Source organism: Epinephelus fuscoguttatus, linkage group LG13 (genome assembly GCF_011397635.1).
Source record: "Epinephelus fuscoguttatus linkage group LG13, E.fuscoguttatus.final_Chr_v1".
NCBI lineage: Eukaryota > Metazoa > Chordata > Actinopteri > Perciformes > Serranidae > Epinephelus > Epinephelus fuscoguttatus.
The window spans coordinates 35,016,749-35,035,512 of record NC_064764.1 but is presented as its reverse complement, the minus strand read 5'-3'; the positions used below and the strand labels follow the sequence as shown (position 1 = coordinate 35,035,512).

The window sequence follows — 18,764 nt, the reverse complement described above, 5'->3', positions numbered from 1 at the left end:
TCACATATTGTGTCAGGGTACTTCTTTCTGTGTACATGTACTGGTGACTTTTAAAATTGCATGCACCATTTTTTTACCTGCACCATTTGGTACATTTAGCCCTCTTTATTAACAATTTTGCCACCAAAGTTACAGTAATGTGCAGTAAAACTACTTTAAATTTTATATAGTCATTGGAACATTTTGAGCAGCTTCTAAGCAAACCGAATATGGGTAATAAAAATCACGGTATGCATAATATTAATTTATATTACGTGTCCATCATATGTAAATGTTATTATTCACATACTTAATTGATTTCAACTGCACTGCAACTTTATTAAACTCCATCTTAAATCATTTTTGTTTGCACCTCTTATCTGCATTTGCTATTTTTAATTTCTTTTTAAAATTGTGAATTATTTAGAATTAATTTTACCTTTCATAATTTTTTCCTCTTTATTTCTTCATTTCTCTGAAATGTGCTATACAAAATAAAGATGCCTTGCTTTGCCTTACAGACTCAATATCAACCTCTACACTTCCATTACTAGCTTCTTATGATGACAGCAGCGTTCAGTGATGTTTGTGAACATGAGTGACACTAAATGTAACACTGGAAGTTATTGAAGGAAAAAAGATTAATTTTTTATTGTTAAAATATTTATCAAAAAAAATATATAGAAAGAGTACTTAAATCCCATATGAGGAGGTGTGTCCTGTGCAGTGAGTTGCTGGGTAAGGCTACATAAACTTGCAGCATGCACTGGTGCATGTAGAGCGGAGAATCACATGCACTGCTCAAATTTCGAGCCCTGTCATTGAACATCAACTGGGACCACAGAGGGGTACTTGGCATATTGTAAATCACAGAACTTCCCTTTAAAAACTGAAATACGCTCTTTCTTATATGCTGCTTCATTAATAGTCTTTAGGGAGCTCACTTCCTTATCATGTGCAGTAACTTTATTATATACAGAGTTTCTATCCAAGACAAAACCACAGAAGTGCAAATTATTGCCTACCCATGCATCAAAACTATTTACAATCTAGACACAAAAGTCACCAAGCCTGCTTTCTCTAGTGTAGTTAAAGTGTATATTGACAGAAGCATAAGAGTCCAGCATCTCTGCCAATTAAAGATGGACGTACAAGCAGTTTCTTGTGAGTTGGGATGAGGTCGGTTTCCTCATTAAGAAAAAGACAACAGGCAGGAGAGACAAAAGGGGGTGGATTTGAGCACGAGAACAGGGACAAAGTGAAAAAGAAATGATGTAACATAAACAGCGAAGAAGACAGAAAAAGCAGCAGACTAAAACATTTCCTAACTGCATGCAGTTCTCGTATCCGTCCACGTGAGGGCGACAAAATCCTATAAACAAACACTACTGCATTTCAACAGGTGGACCTGCAGTGAAACACAGCAGGCGTCTCATATCCAGAGCAAAATGTGCACATGAAGACACCTACAGCGTGTTATAAACAAAACAGGAAGCAAAGTAGGTTACAGGTTTAAATCCCAGACTTGTGGAGATGCAGAAATCTAGACGGGACAAAGTGTAATATATCCCCGCAGCCCTTCAGTTGTGTGTGTTTAACTTGTACACCGAGGTGTTCCTGGCTCCTCCCGTGTGCGTCAGCCTCTTGAGCTCGGTCAGACAGAGGATGTATACGGGCGTCTTGGTTCCCACGCCGCAAATCCTCCTCAGCTCCTCCATCTGAAACTCTGTCTGTTCTCCTGCAGAGGGAAACACACATCACAGCGACCGATTAGAAGCATCCAACAGCTGCTGACTCCAAACAGTGCTCTGACTAAGAACCATGTTCTTGTTTTATTTGTACTTCTTGTTTATGTAATGGTTTGCCAGTATACTGCTACGATAAAACCAAACCCAAACCAAATATCTGATTTGTTTTATGTACTTAAACTGGAGGAATAACTTTGTTTTGTTAACTGTGGTGTCTTGCCAGCACATAGACCGAATCACCATGACGTCACGCTGGCAACAACAATCAGTTTTGGGTAGAAATCTGGCAGTTGATTACAATAACGGAGATATGTAAATCTGGTAACCTTGTTGATTTCTGTTGTCATTTTCAGCCCTAACTGTAACATTTAAAGATATATAGTTGAATATGGTGAAAAGGGAGCTGAGCTGGAAGGAGAATCTTTCAATTACTGGTCCATCTACGTCCCAACCTTCACCTGTCACCCTCACCACATTGCTGGGGAGAGGGGTGTCTGGGGTGCTTTGCTTGGCCTGCCGCCCCCGCGACCCGGCCCTGGATAAGTTGATGAAAATGGATGGATGGATGGATGGATGGATGGCATCAAAAAATCCTGTGGTTGGCTCTTTTTCTTTCACACCACAAACAAACTGCACCAAAGTCCACTTGTAAGCAGACCGAAGTCTCAGTTTGGTTGTTTGGTCCGCACCAGGGTTCGACTGGCAGCTTACACACCAGCCCAAATGAACTGTACTAACCACACAAACAGACCTGAGTTTGTTTAAACCAAACTAAACCAGTTAGGTGTAAAAGCACGTTGAGTTTGACCCTGAGTGTAGTGTAGCACTGACCTGGACTCTCTGCCAAGAATTTGTTGATGCTGTTGACCGCCTGGTTGAGGCTCTGTAGAGTCATCTGCCTCAGGTAGCTGGGTAAACTCCTGAACTCGCTCTCTGACACCACAGACAGACTCACAGCTCTGAGAAGAGGATGTGGTACAGTTAAAATATTGATTTAAGAAGAGTAGCATGAATGATAACAGGAAGGCTCAAAATAAACATCAATCATTATTAGAAACAGACAAAACTAACCATCCTATAAACACGTATAAACACAAACGATACCACTTTTTTTTTTCTGCTACTCAGAAGCAGTCTGATCTCGTCTTGTCTGCAACTTTAGATTGAGTAGTCGAGTTACTTCACCTGCTTTTAACATTTTCTGGCCTGACGTTTGGGTGCACGACAGCCATGGCCGTCTTCTTCAGCTGAGCCTGAGACACAAGCTACAAAATAAAAGAAAAATCATGAGTGAAAAAAGAAAGTACGGTCGAAATTGACATAATTTTCTGGATCATATGTCAAACAAATTTAAAGCCAAGTTGTTTTTTTAACCATACAGGTATAAGATAAAACCACAAGTGAATCCTGCGCTAAAAACTTAAAGTGCGGAAAGCTGTCAGCACCACAGTGTCTGTAGTTAATCAGCTGATCATAAACAGGACTCACTTTACAGATGTCCTGTGTAATGGAGCTGAGGTCTGGCATCTCCGGGGTGCTGGGCTCTTGGTCGTACATCCTGATGCGAGGTGTCCCAAAGCTGAACTCCTGGGTGGGTCCGTCCAGCTCCAGTCGGTTGACAGTGAGCTCCTTGGTCATCTTTTCATGCTCGTTAGCCTTCTTCAGCATTTTGGCACTTCTCTGGAGGTGAATGAGACAAGTTAACGTTAAACAAAGAGACTTAAGTTCATCTTTTCATGTAAACCCTTATTTCCCTGCACAGAAGGAGCCTTTCCCTAAATTTTGCATTTGTTTTAAATTGAGACATTGCTGCGTTTCCAGACAGGACTGCAGTACCAAAGAAAGATATTATGATTGGGTTGGTAAATTAAATATTGTTTCTGTAAACCACACTGAACTGGTGGTTCATCAGGCTGTGAGGTAAGAAGTTTCCTCAAACTTCTTGGGAGTGAATTCTGGGCTGTGACCGGAAACACTCACCATCCTTCAATCACACGGCCTCTTCTGTTTGACTGATGTTTTAAACAATATATATTTGGTGAATTTCGGGATTCAGCTGTGATGTTTGTTCTTACATTTTGTAAAGAGTTTCCCAAAACAGACTCAAGGTTTGGCATCTCTGGCATCTGCTTGTCTTCCACCCCCATGATGGAGATATCCGGCACGTCGTATTCCCAGGTGCGTTTGGAGCCAGTCGCTCCGTTACGAGGTGTTGGAAGCTCAAAGGTGTGGTTGTCATCATCAGCCTGCATGTTGACAGGCTCGGGCTGCCCAGCACTCTGTGAACACAAGCAGAAACTCTGAGCTGAAAGGTTTTGTAGATGAGGAAATAAAGAAATGAATTATTATCATTGAAATGTTCCTCACACACTCGTCCTTTGTACCTTTTTGGTGCTGACCAGTCGGTTCACGTATGGGGTTTGAAACGCTGGGACCTCAGGTGTGGTAGGCAGGTTTCCAGGGTGACCGGGGGACTCTGGGTCACCATTGCCTTGGGCAGGTGGGGAGCAGTGACCGTTGGTCTTTCTGATCTTAAACCCTGGTGTGCAAAATACAGGTGGTTCTGGGGACTCCAAGGTCTGTGCTGTAGGCAGTAAGATGATTGATTTTGGTTTTGGAACAGGGAAGAAACGTATATCTTTTTCCAACCTCTCTTGTTGTCGGATGTTGGTCTGAGCTGGCCTAATGCTATGCTACGATTGGTCAGTCTGCATCCAGGGGTGGGACTTAACAGAGGGTCAATTGTAGAAAAAAGGTTTAAGTCTGTACTGTAGAAAAGTAGGGTATGACGAAGGGTGGTGAAAAGATACTGGATAATGAACATTAATACTTTCTTGGTACAGACCAAAATGTGTCAGAATATTGAAATCTGCCAAGTACTGAACGCTGTTATCACGTTTGATCTCATTTTTAGTCTTGTTTCCTTATTTAATTTAAACTATGCAAAGTTTTTGCAGGACTGTTTTTCTTTTGAATTTGAGAATAATGCCTTCTTCTCCTTATTTTTTCATTAAAAGGAGCTTTGGAGGAAAACATGTTAATATTTCTCAGTAGAGATGCACAATATTGGATTTTCTGCCGTTATCTGACACACTGATGTATAAACTTATTTGGCCGATAACCAAAACCGATATCGATATATCCACTCCCTGCACTGGTACTGTGCCAAAAGATGCCTAGGTTTAAGAGAAATAAGAGATAAGTAGAATTTTAAACCTGAGGATGCTTGATCACAAACAAGGTCATAAAAAATAAGGGGGGAGGACAGACAGTACGAGGACAGAGAAAGAAATGCTGTGATTCCTGACAAATATAAATATGTTTTACATCACCCATTTCACAGGAACAACAGAAGTACAGGTCAGTTAAACATCGTAGTTAAGACTTCAATTTAAGACGCCAGTGAAGGCGAGGGGTGTGCTCTTATAGTTTCTTACCTTTTGTCTGCAAACTCTCCATCACAGAGTTAACTGGTGGTACAGGTACGTCTTGTGACGGTCTGTTAAAGAGGAGGACAGCCATAAATCAAAAAGCAGCAATAATCAGTGACTACAGACTCTTCAAAGATCAGTGCTGCTGCAAATCCTGCCAGTAAAGGTCACACAGTATACATTATATAACGCTCATTATGCTCTACCTCTGGGGCTTCTCAGTGTTCTTCCGGAACAGATCCATTGTGAAGTCGTTGTTCAGACACATGGTGTGCTCTGAAATGCCAAAGTCATGCATCTGAGGTGTCTGTAACTCATCGTCATCCATCCGCAGGGCACATTTGGGGGTTAAAGGCATGGGTGGTGGTGCAGGCGTGTTGAGTGTGGGATGAGGGAGGTTCATCTCGGGCATAGGGGGCACCTCAGAGCACCACTCCGCCCCAGCCAGAGTTCTCTTCAGCTGCATCTCAGAGAGGCCGAAGTCAGAGAGCTGGGGTGTTCGCAGCATGTCAGTGAAGGGCGGCGGCCCCACTTTTGGAGGCGATGGGGAGTGATTACCTTCTGCCTCCTCCACGCTTCCCTCTTCTCCCTCTGCTGACATAGTTTCATTCTTACTTGCTGCGTCATGTTCAGCCTCTGACTCTGGATCTTTGCTCTCTGTGAAACAGAGAGTCACAATGTCAAGAATGGTCGAGACCAATAGAACTTGATAACATTAACACTTTGCATCACAGCACATCCTCAGTATTATTACAGACTTAATTACTTCCTCAAACTGGTGAACGATGTTTGACTCCCACTGATACTCACTGGTTGGTCTCTGGGTGTCACAGGGAGCTTTGTAACCATATTTTTCCCAGTGTGCCCTCAGTGACTGGATGTCCTTACTGACCCTCTGCTCCATCACTCGACAGGCGTTAATGAAGCTGCTCACCTCGTTCTTCTGCGCTTTCTGCTGAGCAAGCTGACCCTGGATCTGCCCCTGGATGTATGACGACAGACCAGAGTCAATCAGTGCACTTCTTTTAACGAGGTGATAATATTCTTCACAGCACTGACTTGCGCTATAAAGACAGTGTGGTCAGGGACGGTCAATGATACAAACTTAGCACCACAGAAGATGAACATATTTCCACAATAACATCCAAGTTAAATTATGAATGGTCGTCAGAAGAGGACGAATGAAAGGAAAGAGGGCTGGATACTTCACTGCAAACCTCTGTGTGAGTACTCGTTTTTCCAAGTGAACACAGTGATGTCAGTTCAAAATGAACAGTAAGGAAAATGACAACAATTGGGTGAGTTAAAGATTAATGTGTTTAATGTAAAAACAAAATCTCATCGCTGTCATAAATGCTGTTTATTATTGCAATTCTTCGGTCTGGCCAATGACTGTAAACAGTCACTGGGTCTGTCAGGCTGGAGAGATTTTCGCAGTAATGTGACAAATCTGAATTTAAGACTTTTTAAGGCCTTACACTAAGAAAATTTAATTTAAGACTTTTTAAAGACCTGTAGACACCTTGTTTTTAACTCAACATTTTCTCATGTGTAACTCATTTACTAAGTTTAAAAAAAACAGACTTACTGACAGAAAGACAAACATAACAGAAACAATTCAATCAAAATAATGATTATACTCTAATTCTATATTTCTTTGTACGACACCATATATGTAAACATGTTTTAATTGGCATAGTGAACGGCACAGTTTTAATGCCTCATCACACCCACTCCACATGTTAGCCCCTTTAACAGATGCACTAACTGCCATCAACATAATACCAACGGGCGGCCATTAAAGACATTAAGAAACCAAATAATTAAAATTACTTAAATCAACACTGTTACTCAGTAAATACTGTAGTGTTTGGTGATTCAGACAGCTGCTGGGAATGTGATAAATTAAGTTTAATCATGCCGTTAAACGACGGTAAGTTAAATATCAGGTCAATAAAGTTCGGTGTTCAACATGTAACGTTACCTTCAGGGTGCCGACATCACAGTTCAGCTCGTGATATGCTCGCATAGCTTTCGCTGTGGTCTCTGAAATCAGACAGAAACTCATATTATAATTAGCTAAATAATTTACACATGATTACAGTAACCAGGGGCCGAACAAACAGAGAATGGTGTCGGTGTGTCACCTATGTGTCACTCACCACTGTCACCGTCCTTGTTGCGGTTTTCAAAGACCTGTTGTAGCTTCGCAGTTTCTGACTCCAGAGTCACCGCCAGCTTCTTCAGCTTGGTGAAGAACCGTGCTGTCGGGTCCATTTTCTGATAAGTGTTAATTATCAAAAATATAAACTAATTATTTCACTTGCACCACCGACAGGACAGTTTGTTTACCTTGACTCCTGACAGGAAAAACTTTTCGATTTTGGCGCCTCTTCCGGTTTCAACCGGAAGCACGTCTTCCTTTCTTTGGTTGGCAAATCAGCTTTCAGTCGCCTTACCGCCACCTAGTGGACTATATATATATATATATATATATATATATATGGAGCCGTACAATGGCAGAACACAAACAAAACCAAACATTTACTAAAAGCCAAGAACATTTAAGATATAAATAATCATAATAATAATAATATAAATTCAGTAAATAATAATCATAATAATAATAATAATAATAGGCTAAACATTTAACAAAAATATACATTCAAAATAATAATAATATAAATTAGTAAAATAATAGGCTGAATACTATATTTAATAAAATATAAATTCAAAATATAAATAATAATAATAATAATATAAATTTAGTATAATAATCGTCTAAATAATACATTAAGCAAAAATATAAATTTAAAATATAAATAGTAACAATAATAATTTATAGTATATAATTAGTATAATAATAATAATTTAGTATAATAATAGACTTAATAATACATTTAACAAAAACATAAATTTAAAAAATTAATAATAACAATAATATAATAATAATAATGATAATAATGTAAATTTAGTATAATAACAGCCTTAATAATACATTTAACAAAATATAAATTTAAAATCTAAACAAAAATCATAACATACAATTATTATAGTAATAGACTTAATAATACATTTAAAAAAACATACATTTACAAGATAAATAGTAACAATAATAATGTTAATATTATAAATTTAGTATAATAATAGACTTAGTAATACATTTAACAAAATATAAATTTAAAATATAAATAACATTAATAACAATATAAATTAATTATAGTAATAGACTAAATAATACAGTTAATGAAAATATACATTTAAAATATAAATAATAATAATAATAATAATAATAATAATAATAATAATAATAATAATAATAATAATAATATAAACTTAGCATAATAATAGACTAAATAATACGTTTAACAAAATATACATTTAAAATATAAATTAATAATAATATCAATTTAGTGTAATAAATAGGCCAAATAATACATTTAATAAAAATATAAATTTTATAAAATTAAATACAAATTCTTTTATACAGTCAGTGGCCCCACAATGTTACCAGGGCACAGTGCTAAATCTGTAGATTTTTCTTTGAATGATTTTATGGTTACTTTGGCAACTAATAGGCAGTGTGTAGAGAATAGAGGACAGAACAACATGCAAAAACATTCTGCCCTATTTTTACATTAAACAAGAAAAATATTTTAGTGCTTTAAGCATGGACAATCAGAACAGATCTGTACAGCTCACATGAATATAACGTACTGTACATTATGTAACAGGGTACAGTGAGACTGATGACGAGTGTGCACATTTTCTGTCCTAAATCTCTACAGATTATACATGGTCATGTGAAGATGTCAGGTCAAGTTAGTTTTATTTATGCAACACATTTAAAACAACAGGAGTTGACCCAAGGTGCTTTTCAGCTGAGGCAGATGGGTTAGGATCTAACTCAGCACAGGTTTACGTGATCAACAAAATAGAAGGTACATAAAATACAAAAATGTAATACAATAAAACAATACTAGAGAGAAGGCAAGACCTAAAACTAACACGACAAAACCAAAGTAAATCGTATACCTCTCAACATTTAGAAGAGTAAACCAGCTTTAAACCGACTCCTATCAAACATCCTCCTCTCAAGTTCACAGAGTTCTTATCAGATTAACTGGTCGTTCAGGAGAGTGTATAAATACTGGACAAACTGTGAAGGTCAGTACAGGCGTGCACAAGGAACAACCGAGGTGAGCTGCAAGAAGAACTCAGGTTAGGTCTGGTTATCAGAGCGGCGAACAGATTTACAGCAAATTCAGTCATTTCTAAATAACGTCAAAAAGTTATTTGGCTAACTGTTCACTCTCTCCATTTGTCTGAACACAGCTCTGGAGCCATGGCGATGTTTGGAAAGGTTTTGGAGCCAGTGGGCTACATGCAGACTGTGAGGTGAGTCTAACTCTGAACATGTCAAACAATAAATCATTCAAATACATTTATACTCCCCGTTCTTTAAATTGTGTATGTGTGTGGAACTCAGGGTCCTGGTCCAGGGCATCTGCTCCTACCTGGGCGGCAGCGCCACAGCAGAGGAGAGTGAGCAGGCCAAGAAAAACCTGGACAACATCGATCAGGAGCTGGGAGCATCGGGTCACGGCCTGCTGGACGACCAGGAGGTCCACCGGCTGGAGGACGACCTGGCGGTGGTGTACTACCAGCTGGGCACAGCGGTGAGGAAACAGACTCTGGATCTCAAACATGCAGTCACACTTAGACTAGTGAACACAATTAGTTTTCTACTTTTACTTTGAAGGGTAGTCCGATATGAGATAAGTAAGGGAGGAGAAATTTAAAGAAGAAAATGGAGGACTGGAGTGAATCTGCCTGTGAAGGTTCAGGGAGCAGCTGCTCAACAGTGCTGCCAAAGTTATTATACATTAACAATTATAACAATTATAACAACAATTATACACAGGTATATAATACCATGTGTAATTCTGGTGTTTGCATCAGTGCTAAAGAGATTTATCTATTAGTCCACGGACAGAAAATAATTTAATGAAAATTATGATAAGCAACTAGCCATATGGCATTTGTACTTATTTTCTGACATTTTATAGAGCAAAAATAAATCAGTTTCCATCAAGAAAATATAAATAAATGAATAAAAAAAAATAAAAAAAATAACACATATAAAATTTAAAAAATAAAACAAATCAAGTAATTCTGACATAAACCAAAAAATGTTACTGATGTGATTAAATAAAATAAAAATGAGATAAACAGACTATGAGATATCATTAAACTATTGCTCATAGAATTTACCTAATATTCTTTAATAAAGTTTATGTAATTTCAAACATGTTGAACGTAATCACAATAATTACATCAACATTATTAAAATAAATTATCTAAATTCTACAAGCTATAGTTACATAAATCCTCATAGCCTGTTCATCTCAGTTTCATTTGATTTAATTGCATAAGAGGTATTTTTTTTTGGCTTATATTAGAATTACTTCAGCCAGTTGGACGTAAAGTTTATACATAACTGAAATACATAAACCTGACAAACCAAAAAAACAAACAAACTATATATATATATATATATATATATATATATTTCTTAAAGCGTATATGACTGATCAATATCCTTAAAATAATCCTCTAATGCAGCGCTAATTTGTAATGTAAATGTTCTTTTCGATTATATTTGCCTCAAAAAGTATAAGCAACAAAATCGTTTATTAACTTCTCCTCATGCAACAGTTTATTTAACAGTAAAAATTAAATAATTAATAACATTTATTATAATAATAATTATAATTTGTTTTGAGCATCTGCTGCAAAGACAGATCAGCTGTGTGAGTGGAAATACGTCATCATAATTTGGTGTCCTGACTCTTCTGAAGGTGAAACCAACCTTTTTCTTACAGTGTGAATGAAAGCATGCATGGTCCCACTGCTAACTTGTATCTGTGCTTAAAAGGAAATGTATGTAATACGTTCTGAACGTGCAGTCCCTCATGTGACTGACAGGGATTCAGTGACCTGCTCAAGGACACTTTAGGAGGACAGAACCAATTGAAGGACTTTAATTTTGTTTTACTTGATGACTGATGCAACTTTATTAATTTAAAACAAGTAGTTTAAAAAACACAGATGATTGTATTAACATTTTAAGTACTAGTTTTACTGTAGCTGTCTGATTGTGTCCTTCAAACAGCCTTGAGATTGACTTTCCTGCTCCCCGATCAGGTTTTAAAATAAGAAACAAAGGGTGAAATATCTGGCAGCAATAAAGCTGAACAGAGCTCTGTGACCTGCTGCTGCTAACAGACAGATCACTGAGAGAAAGAGAACATGCAGCTCATTTAAATTTACTGGTAGTTTCATAAACAGGGTCGAGGCCCTTGAGGCGGAGCTGACCTTGAAGAGAAACACGCGATCGGCCATTTTCCTAAACTGGTGTGTGTGTGTGTGTGTGTGGCTGTGGCTGTACTCATCATGCTAAGCGTGTTATATAAATGTAGATATGTGACCAGATGTATGATTGAAGCATCTGTTTGGTTTTATCAGGAAGTATTAACAGGCTTATGCTTTTGATTTTCTGTTTAATTATTTAAAAAAATTACAAATCTCTTACATTGGCTGAGTACAGCGGACATTTTTTAACATCTGAATTTGAAAAATAATAATAATAAACACTTTCCTGGATCAATTTAGCTGAATTAAGTGACCTGCGTTTAGTGTATATGTATTTGGGTAAAAGAATAACTAGTGTCAGTATCAGTGTCATTGTGTTTCTGGAGAGCCAAAATCTCTATGTTCTCCTTATTGTGAAAACATCATCTTAATAGAGCTTGACAAGATCATAACACTTACTATAGTATGATATTGCATAAGATAAGAGGGTATAAATATGGTGAGGAGTAAAAACTATCATCTTTACACATACCCCCATCAAATTCGAGCTCCTAATTTGATCAGTGCATCTGTAGCAAAGTGTTAGAGTGAGTAAAATGTGACCTAACAGAGAGAAGTTGCTGTGATTGGGAGTGTTGCTCACAAAGAGGCACAAAATGAGATGCAAAACAAGACATAAATTAACTTAAACAAGCTGCAAGATGACTAAAAAGAGACATAAAACAACCACAATAGACACACATTCTCACTCCAACCTCGTCACACATCGTCACTGGGTCATGGACTTTCCACGCCCAGATACAACGTGCAAGGTACACTGGATGTGTTGGTTGCTGACGTTCTGGGACACCGTGTCAAGTTCTGCGTGTTACATACACTGTCTTCTTTCAAAATACACTTCTGTTTTCACAGGAAATTTACCGTTTGAATGCAGTCTCTTTCAAAATAAAAGCACTACGTCGGTGAAGTTTTTTTTTTTTTCAACAAAAACTCATGGTTAGGTTTTGGAAAAATTAACAGGGTTTGGCTTTGGAATCTTACAGGACGCAATCACCACTCTCTTGGGTGAAAGTTGGTCTTTGCTGGACCCATCCACCACCCCTCCTCCCCTAACCCTAACCATCCCAGTTGGACTTTCACTGCCTTAACGTTCGTCCTTGTCCCGCCGCGTTTCCCCCTGATGCCACCAAGCAGCTCCCGATGATAAAGTCAGCTCATGTACTACGTCACTTTCAAAACATTGATATGATACGTGTGAAATGTACAAATGTAACATATCTGTGTTTTAGCAGAAACATACAATACCAACATTTTCTTCTGGTGACTGGGCTGGGGTGTCTCGCTCCTGAGTACGAGGGGCGGTTGGCCTTTTACGCATCTTGAGTCCATGGGTCTGTTGTCTCATAGTCTGTCTGTGGCTGTGGACTATTCGGAGTTATAAATAGCAGCTACATATTCATTTTATTTCACATTAGAGTATCCAGAGTTGTGAATTTGGCATTCATTTATTGCACTGAGTAAATAACATAAACTATTAATAATGTACCGTTTATTATTGACAAGAACCAGGGATTTAAATTAGAGCATTACATTTTGCACTTAGCGTGTCCCATCTTTGAATCTGTCGTCCAGTCTGGTCCCTCCATCTAAGACCTTCTAACCTTTTCTCCTACCTCTGTTTGTTCCAGGTGAGGGCTCAGCCAAACTTCACCAAGAAGGAGACAGACGTGTTCCTGGAGTACGTGAAGGACTACCGGCTGGAGCGGCAGCTGACGGCCCTCTACAACCGTCTGATGGGCGTGTCAGCGCTGACTGACCAGCCTACGCTGCTGGAGGAGCTCATCCTGTGTCGCAAGCCCAAACGCTGGGAGCTGAGGGAGTTCTGCGTCAAGGTTGGTGAAGGTGCAGAGGACAATGTGGAGGGGTGGTGGAGGTGGTGTTCAACTCATCTCCCTACAGGGGGTCATTAAAGTTTAATTTAATCTTATTTTTCAAATCATTATACAAGGGCACACACTCCTGCTTAACTACAGCTGCAGGAAGCCCCAGGTGACACGGCAAAACACACACACACACACACACATTTACACACTTCTTTCTAAACTGGAATGAAAGTGCAGCTAATCTGTCATCACTATATTTTCTTAACTGCATCTGATCCAAGAATTAAAAAGCTTTTTCAGATGCCACTCCATAAAAGAATTATGCAAATATACTGAATCTCCCCAAGGTCGAGTTCATAAGACAAAGACAGGCATTACGCACAGCTGTACGGGATTAAATATTCAGTTTCCAGAATAAAAAGATACATTTGACAGAAAAACATGGAGGTCCTGTGGGGAACGAAGCATGCTGCATCCATCTTCTTGGTATGAAAATAAACTGAATATTTAATTCAGCAGAGCTGTGACCCTCTGTTGTCTTTCTTGTGAGCTGACTTGGCAAATTCCCTTTTGCCTACACTGCTGGTATGGGAACAAACATTTTTCTGTATCCGCTAAAAGGAGCTGCGATGGCTTTAAACTTCAAATTAAAACAGGCCTGAATTCTGTGAAACAGCGTTACGTAACTGTGACTGAGATGTCACAAGTCTGAGACCCACTAAAGTCAGTGTGGGTGCACATAGTTCCCTTTTTGCACAGCATCAAATAGAGCTTCCTCTACTGTTTCTTATATAAAACAAAAACCCCAAATGACTGGATGGTCACTGTCCATTAGTCCATCTGTCCTACTGCCCTTGAGCAAGACGCACATACTGACCATCCACTGTGCGGTTAAATGGACCTTAATAGACACAGCAGCAGTCACAGGCTGGCTTGTTATGTAAAAGCAATTATGTAATTATCTTTTAAACATATTTTTGCAGGCATGACCAGGGTTTGACCGACATTTATTAGACTCTGTACGATCATTTTAAAGGGACCCCACCTCAAAAAAAAAAAAAAAAATTCAACAGCAGCATCTCTTTCCACACATATGGACCCAGTTATTCGAGATAATCCACAGATCTTGTGAGCAGTTCCATGTAGAAACTATTTTCTTTTAACCAAACCACACTGTAACACCAACCCAGTCTCACTCTGAAGTCCTCGAAATCCAGCGTTTGGACAGTGACTTGCGGCGTCAAACACGGACGAAGAGAGCTGTCCTTTAGCGTCAGCATGATACGAGCTTGGTCGCCATTATACATGACTTCAACAGGACTACAACAGACTACAACGGGACGCGCGCTGGTGACGTCATAGGTGATAGAAACATGGGATTTTGACTGGCGGCAGAGCTCTTCACACACATAACGTGTAAATAAAAACAAATCAGTTGAGTCTTTCCCCCTCGGATGAAATGGCCAGTCAGGCTACATGCTATGGAGAGAGTCTAAGAGGTCCTGATCGCCTTCGGTACGACGAGAAAGTGAAAATGATAGGAGGTGTGTGCCTTTTTCAGCTGCCAGCCTCTGTGTGGACAAATTCATTTATTCAATTCATGTCCTGTCATTTCATTACTTAACATTCATTAGAATTAACTTCTTGGCTTTGAACATCTCATGTTATTGTTGAGATCAACTGACTTTAGCTAGCTAGCTAACGTTAGCCAACTAACCTGTGATGAAGTGCCTGCCACAGACATAGGTGTAGTGACTGGCTGGATCCCACAGCTTTCTGTTTTTACCCTGCCGTTTGATGGCTGTGAGCCACAGATTTCTTCTTTCCCCATTCTTCTCTCTATCCGGGAGCAAAGAAGATCGCAATTCTGTTTTTTTTTTGTTTGTTTGCTGTGCAGTGAACAAAGCAGCAATTTTTCAGCATTATGAACCCCCGAGCCACGACGAGCGTCTCTCCTGGGTCGAGGTCAAAACTTTCACCTAAAAGGGAGCATGGCCATTGTGATGGCAGTGAGTGACGTTGCGTTGAAGTCATGTGTAGTTTAAAGGCACTTGGTGGCCTAGGGGGAAATGCGGCCAGAGAAGAACGAAAGTTAAGGTGGGGAATGTCCAACTGTGGCTCTCACCTGGGAGGGCGATGTCCACATCCCGTAAGATTATAAAGACAAACCCTTTCCTTTTTCTTTTTCCTAAACCTAACCACGTGTGTTGGTTGTTGAGGGAAAAAAAACATCAATTCGCGGTGTTGTACTGAAGTAGCGCTTTTATTTTGAAAGAGACTGTATGTAAATGTTAAATTTCCTGTGAAAACAGAAGTGTATTCTGAAAGAAGACAATGCATGTAACAGGCAGAACTTGACACAGTGTCGACCAACACAACCAGGGTACCTTACATGTCATATCTGGACGTGGAAAGTCCATGACCAAACGTCAATACGTGATGTTGGAGTGAGAATGTGTTGGTATCACCGAGCAGAAGGAAGCGTGCATCTGCTGCTAGCTCACGTAGCACCACTAATAAGTCAGTCCCTCTAGGATGTTGCGATGTTGGAATTGCAACAATTAATGTAATTTTACGATCTTATGTCATTGTAGAGCCGCACACAACATTTAAATTAATCTCTCAGTGTTTATCATGAGACTGCTGCTGTGGGAGTGTGAGCTCTGTGTTTGGGACAAAGCCACATGAATCCAAAAAACAGCCCGCGAAATCCTGGAGCAACACATTCTCACTCCAAGTTTTTTTTTCCTCGAACAACAAACATACATGGTTGGGTTTAGGCAACAAAAACACGTGGTTAGGTTTATGAAAAAAGAACAGGGTTTGGCACGGGATGCAAACTTTTGCCGCCTTAACTTTCATTCTTGGCCTGCCACATCACTGCCCAAGCGCCGGATTTCAACAACTTCAGAGTGAGACCGGGCTGCCTGAAGGGACTGGCTAGCTAACCTAACAGTTCAGCCAAGTAGGACTCCATTTACATTGGGTGCTGTGAGGAGCACAAGCCTCTCGTCCATGAGTAGATGCACACTTCCTTCTGCGTGGTGATACAGTTGTGGGTGTAGTTCGGTAGAAAGAAAATAGTTCCTACATGAAACTGCTCACAACAAGGTCTGTGGATTATCTTCACTAACCAGGTCATGATTTTTGAAAAGAAACATTGCTGTTGAGTTTTTTAAATTTATTTTTTCTTTGGCACTTTGAGCACCACAAGCTGAGTGTCATCTAGTTCTATTGTATTGGAGAGAAGGCAGACATCTCTACAGCTGATATCTCTAACACTGCAACTCACACCAAAACAATCTAGCCTGATATATAGATCTACAGATAAGAGCTAGAATGATGACTGATTTGAGGGTTACTGTCCTTCTAATGAAATTGTAAAGAACTAATTAAACACAGCTCCTGTTGATTTTACAGCTGTAAAGACAGTTTTCATCCTAGAAACTCAAATCAGAATCCAGAGTGTACTTATTAAGGGGCTTTAGGGTGTGAGGGAGCCAGCCTCAGTGGATTATCCTCAATGCTGAAGCAATTTCTGCTTGAAATTGGTGCCAAACGAGTGATTTGTTTGTGTCAAGCTCCTTTCAAAGACTTGTTTGCATAAACAAGTAGTTATAAAGCTCAGTGCTTTCACTGAGGCGCAAAAAAATGCTAAATGTGTCCTCACTGTGCAGTCATAGTGAAATTATCCAATAAACAATTAGATAACCAAACTTTATTCTGTGTAATGAGCCGAGAAATCTACACAGCCGTGGGTTTTACTTTGGGAAAAGGGCAGCAACATGTCGGACTGACTACTAATCAAAGTCACTGCTGTAGACCTAACCTTGTCGAGCAAAGGAACAGCAGCTTTGTCGCTTTACCCTTGAAGAACTTATCATGTATAAACATGTAGTGGTTGATAAGCTGGGTCAAGAACAAAGGCAATGTCTTTTTTTTTGTAAAACAAAATCCAAGTGACAAAAAAAAGTGTACATACATTGATTTTCATACCTGAAATCTTCTGTGATGTTACCAGAGGATCTGCAGACAGTGACTCTGTTAAAAAGCCTTACACAGCTCTGAAGTTTGTGACATCTGTGTGGTTTATTTTGGGGAAAATGACGAGCTCGGACAGTCTCACAGGGCCAATTGTTCACTTCAGTTTAAGATGAGCCAAAAGAGTCAGAACCAGCCTCTGTTCTGCTGTAACGGTGAGAGTGGGGAAACATATTAAAGTTGCAAAACCCATGTTTGATATCACACAACACTACTTAAAGAGCCAGGGTTCCTACACATTTTCCATTTTAAAATACTTTCCGAGACTACATAGGAACCCTGAATAGCATTCTTGTGCTAAAACAACCCACCTGATACTCCCTGCAGGACTAAACACATGTTCTCATGCTCTCTCCTTTTCCTTCTATTACTCTCAACAGATAAACTTTGTCCTGGGTACCGGCCTGCTTTGCCTCTTCACGCAGGCCTCTCTGACAGGCAGAGACCAGACTCTGCTGATGAAGACCTGGTCCGACCGCATGGGCGCCCTCTACAGGAAGATGAAGATGACAGGAGGCCGCTGCTTAGGCTACTTCCTGGAGCAGGCGGAGGTGGACATACGGCAGCAGATCCAAGAGGCCGTGCAGAACCGTGCACCCCCTGAGGACGCGGCTGGAAGCATCCTGAAGACCCTGGAGAAGAACTACGACTGGCTGCGCTGGGCGGTGATGCTCCACCCTGCTGTGGGACCCCTGGAGGACGAGAAGGAGGAGAAGACCGAGGAGGCGCAGGAAGAAAAGGAAGCCAAGGAAGCTGCGCCGCCAGAACAGCAGTTCAACAATTTCCTTAATGTGGCATCAGAAGCACCAATCCCTCACGTGGTGGCATGCTACCGTGACACACCCACTTCACTGGACAAGAGCCGCATCCACCAGCTCATCCAGGACCTGGAGTGGAAGATCCCCAACCCGCCACCTGAGGTGTACGCCTCCATCGAGGAAGATCCAGGCAGGGCACGGCGCTACCTGGCCTCACGCATGCTGACGAAGCTGCAGGAGGGGCTGGGATCTGGTGTGGCCGTCCACGTGGTGCCGGGCAGGATGGAGATGAAGTGCAACTTCCCTCCAGCCTCGTACTACCTCTACGAGTACAAACACCGGCTGGCCTCGGGCACCGTGTGTGTGTTTGGATGAAAGAGTAAAGGGAGGGAAACAACCTGTTCTCGCACAGATGTTTCATAATCATATTACAGCATCGGCTTTATTTTTGTTGCTTTCACAGTGGCATTAACATGTCTCATGTAATATTACTTCCAAATAAATGTCATTTTAGAGAAAAAAAATGACAAGTTGTTTTTTTAACCTTAT

The 18,764-nt window shown here is 40.0% G+C and overlaps 2 protein-coding genes across 2 annotated transcripts; one reads left to right on the top strand and one right to left on the bottom strand.

The window, feature by feature from the left end:
- Window positions 1-682: 682 nt before the first annotated feature.
- On the bottom strand, window positions 683-7,584 carry ska3 (spindle and kinetochore associated complex subunit 3). The gene is made up of 12 exons (XM_049595090.1): window positions 7,511-7,584; window positions 7,321-7,438; window positions 7,143-7,204; window positions 5,969-6,140; window positions 5,365-5,815; window positions 5,165-5,226; window positions 4,112-4,311; window positions 3,803-4,006; window positions 3,216-3,407; window positions 2,913-2,992; window positions 2,559-2,686; window positions 683-1,717 (listed from the first exon to the last, which is right to left on the bottom strand). The coding sequence occupies exons 2-12, from the start codon at window positions 7,433-7,435 to the stop codon at window positions 1,560-1,562; spliced, it is 1,824 nt and encodes a 607-aa protein (XP_049451047.1). The 5' UTR covers window positions 7,436-7,438; window positions 7,511-7,584; the 3' UTR covers window positions 683-1,559.
- A 1,767-nt stretch (window positions 7,585-9,351) lies between these two features.
- Window positions 9,352-18,723, top strand: LOC125900200 (uncharacterized). The gene is made up of 5 exons (XM_049595101.1): window positions 9,352-9,357; window positions 9,494-9,556; window positions 9,648-9,837; window positions 13,222-13,425; window positions 17,838-18,723. The coding sequence occupies exons 2-5, from the start codon at window positions 9,504-9,506 to the stop codon at window positions 18,588-18,590; spliced, it is 1,200 nt and encodes a 399-aa protein (XP_049451058.1). The 5' UTR covers window positions 9,352-9,357; window positions 9,494-9,503; the 3' UTR covers window positions 18,591-18,723.
- The last annotated feature ends 41 nt before the right edge of the window (window positions 18,724-18,764 follow it).

What these genes read in the sequence shown, in the direction of transcription:
- ska3 (XM_049595090.1), bottom strand. Translation starts at nt 7,435, where the DNA reads ATGGACCCGACAGCACGGTTCTTCACCAAGCTGAAGAAGCTGGCGGTG. An exon ending in TGACACCCAGAGACCAACCA is followed by an intron (nt 5,816 to 5,968) that starts GTGAGTATCAGT and finishes TCTGTTTCACAG; the next exon opens with AGAGCAAAGATCCAGAGTCA. An exon ending in ATTCTTGGCAGAGAGTCCAG is followed by an intron (nt 1,718 to 2,558) that starts GTCAGTGCTACA and finishes TTCCCTCTGCAG; the next exon opens with GAGAACAGACAGAGTTTCAG.
- LOC125900200 (XM_049595101.1), top strand. Translation starts at nt 9,504, where the DNA reads ATGGCGATGTTTGGAAAGGTTTTGGAGCCAGTGGGCTACATGCAGACT. An exon ending in GGCTACATGCAGACTGTGAG is followed by an intron (nt 9,557 to 9,647) that starts GTGAGTCTAACT and finishes TGTGGAACTCAG; the next exon opens with GGTCCTGGTCCAGGGCATCT. An exon ending in TGAGGGAGTTCTGCGTCAAG is followed by an intron (nt 13,426 to 17,837) that starts GTTGGTGAAGGT and finishes TACTCTCAACAG; the next exon opens with ATAAACTTTGTCCTGGGTAC.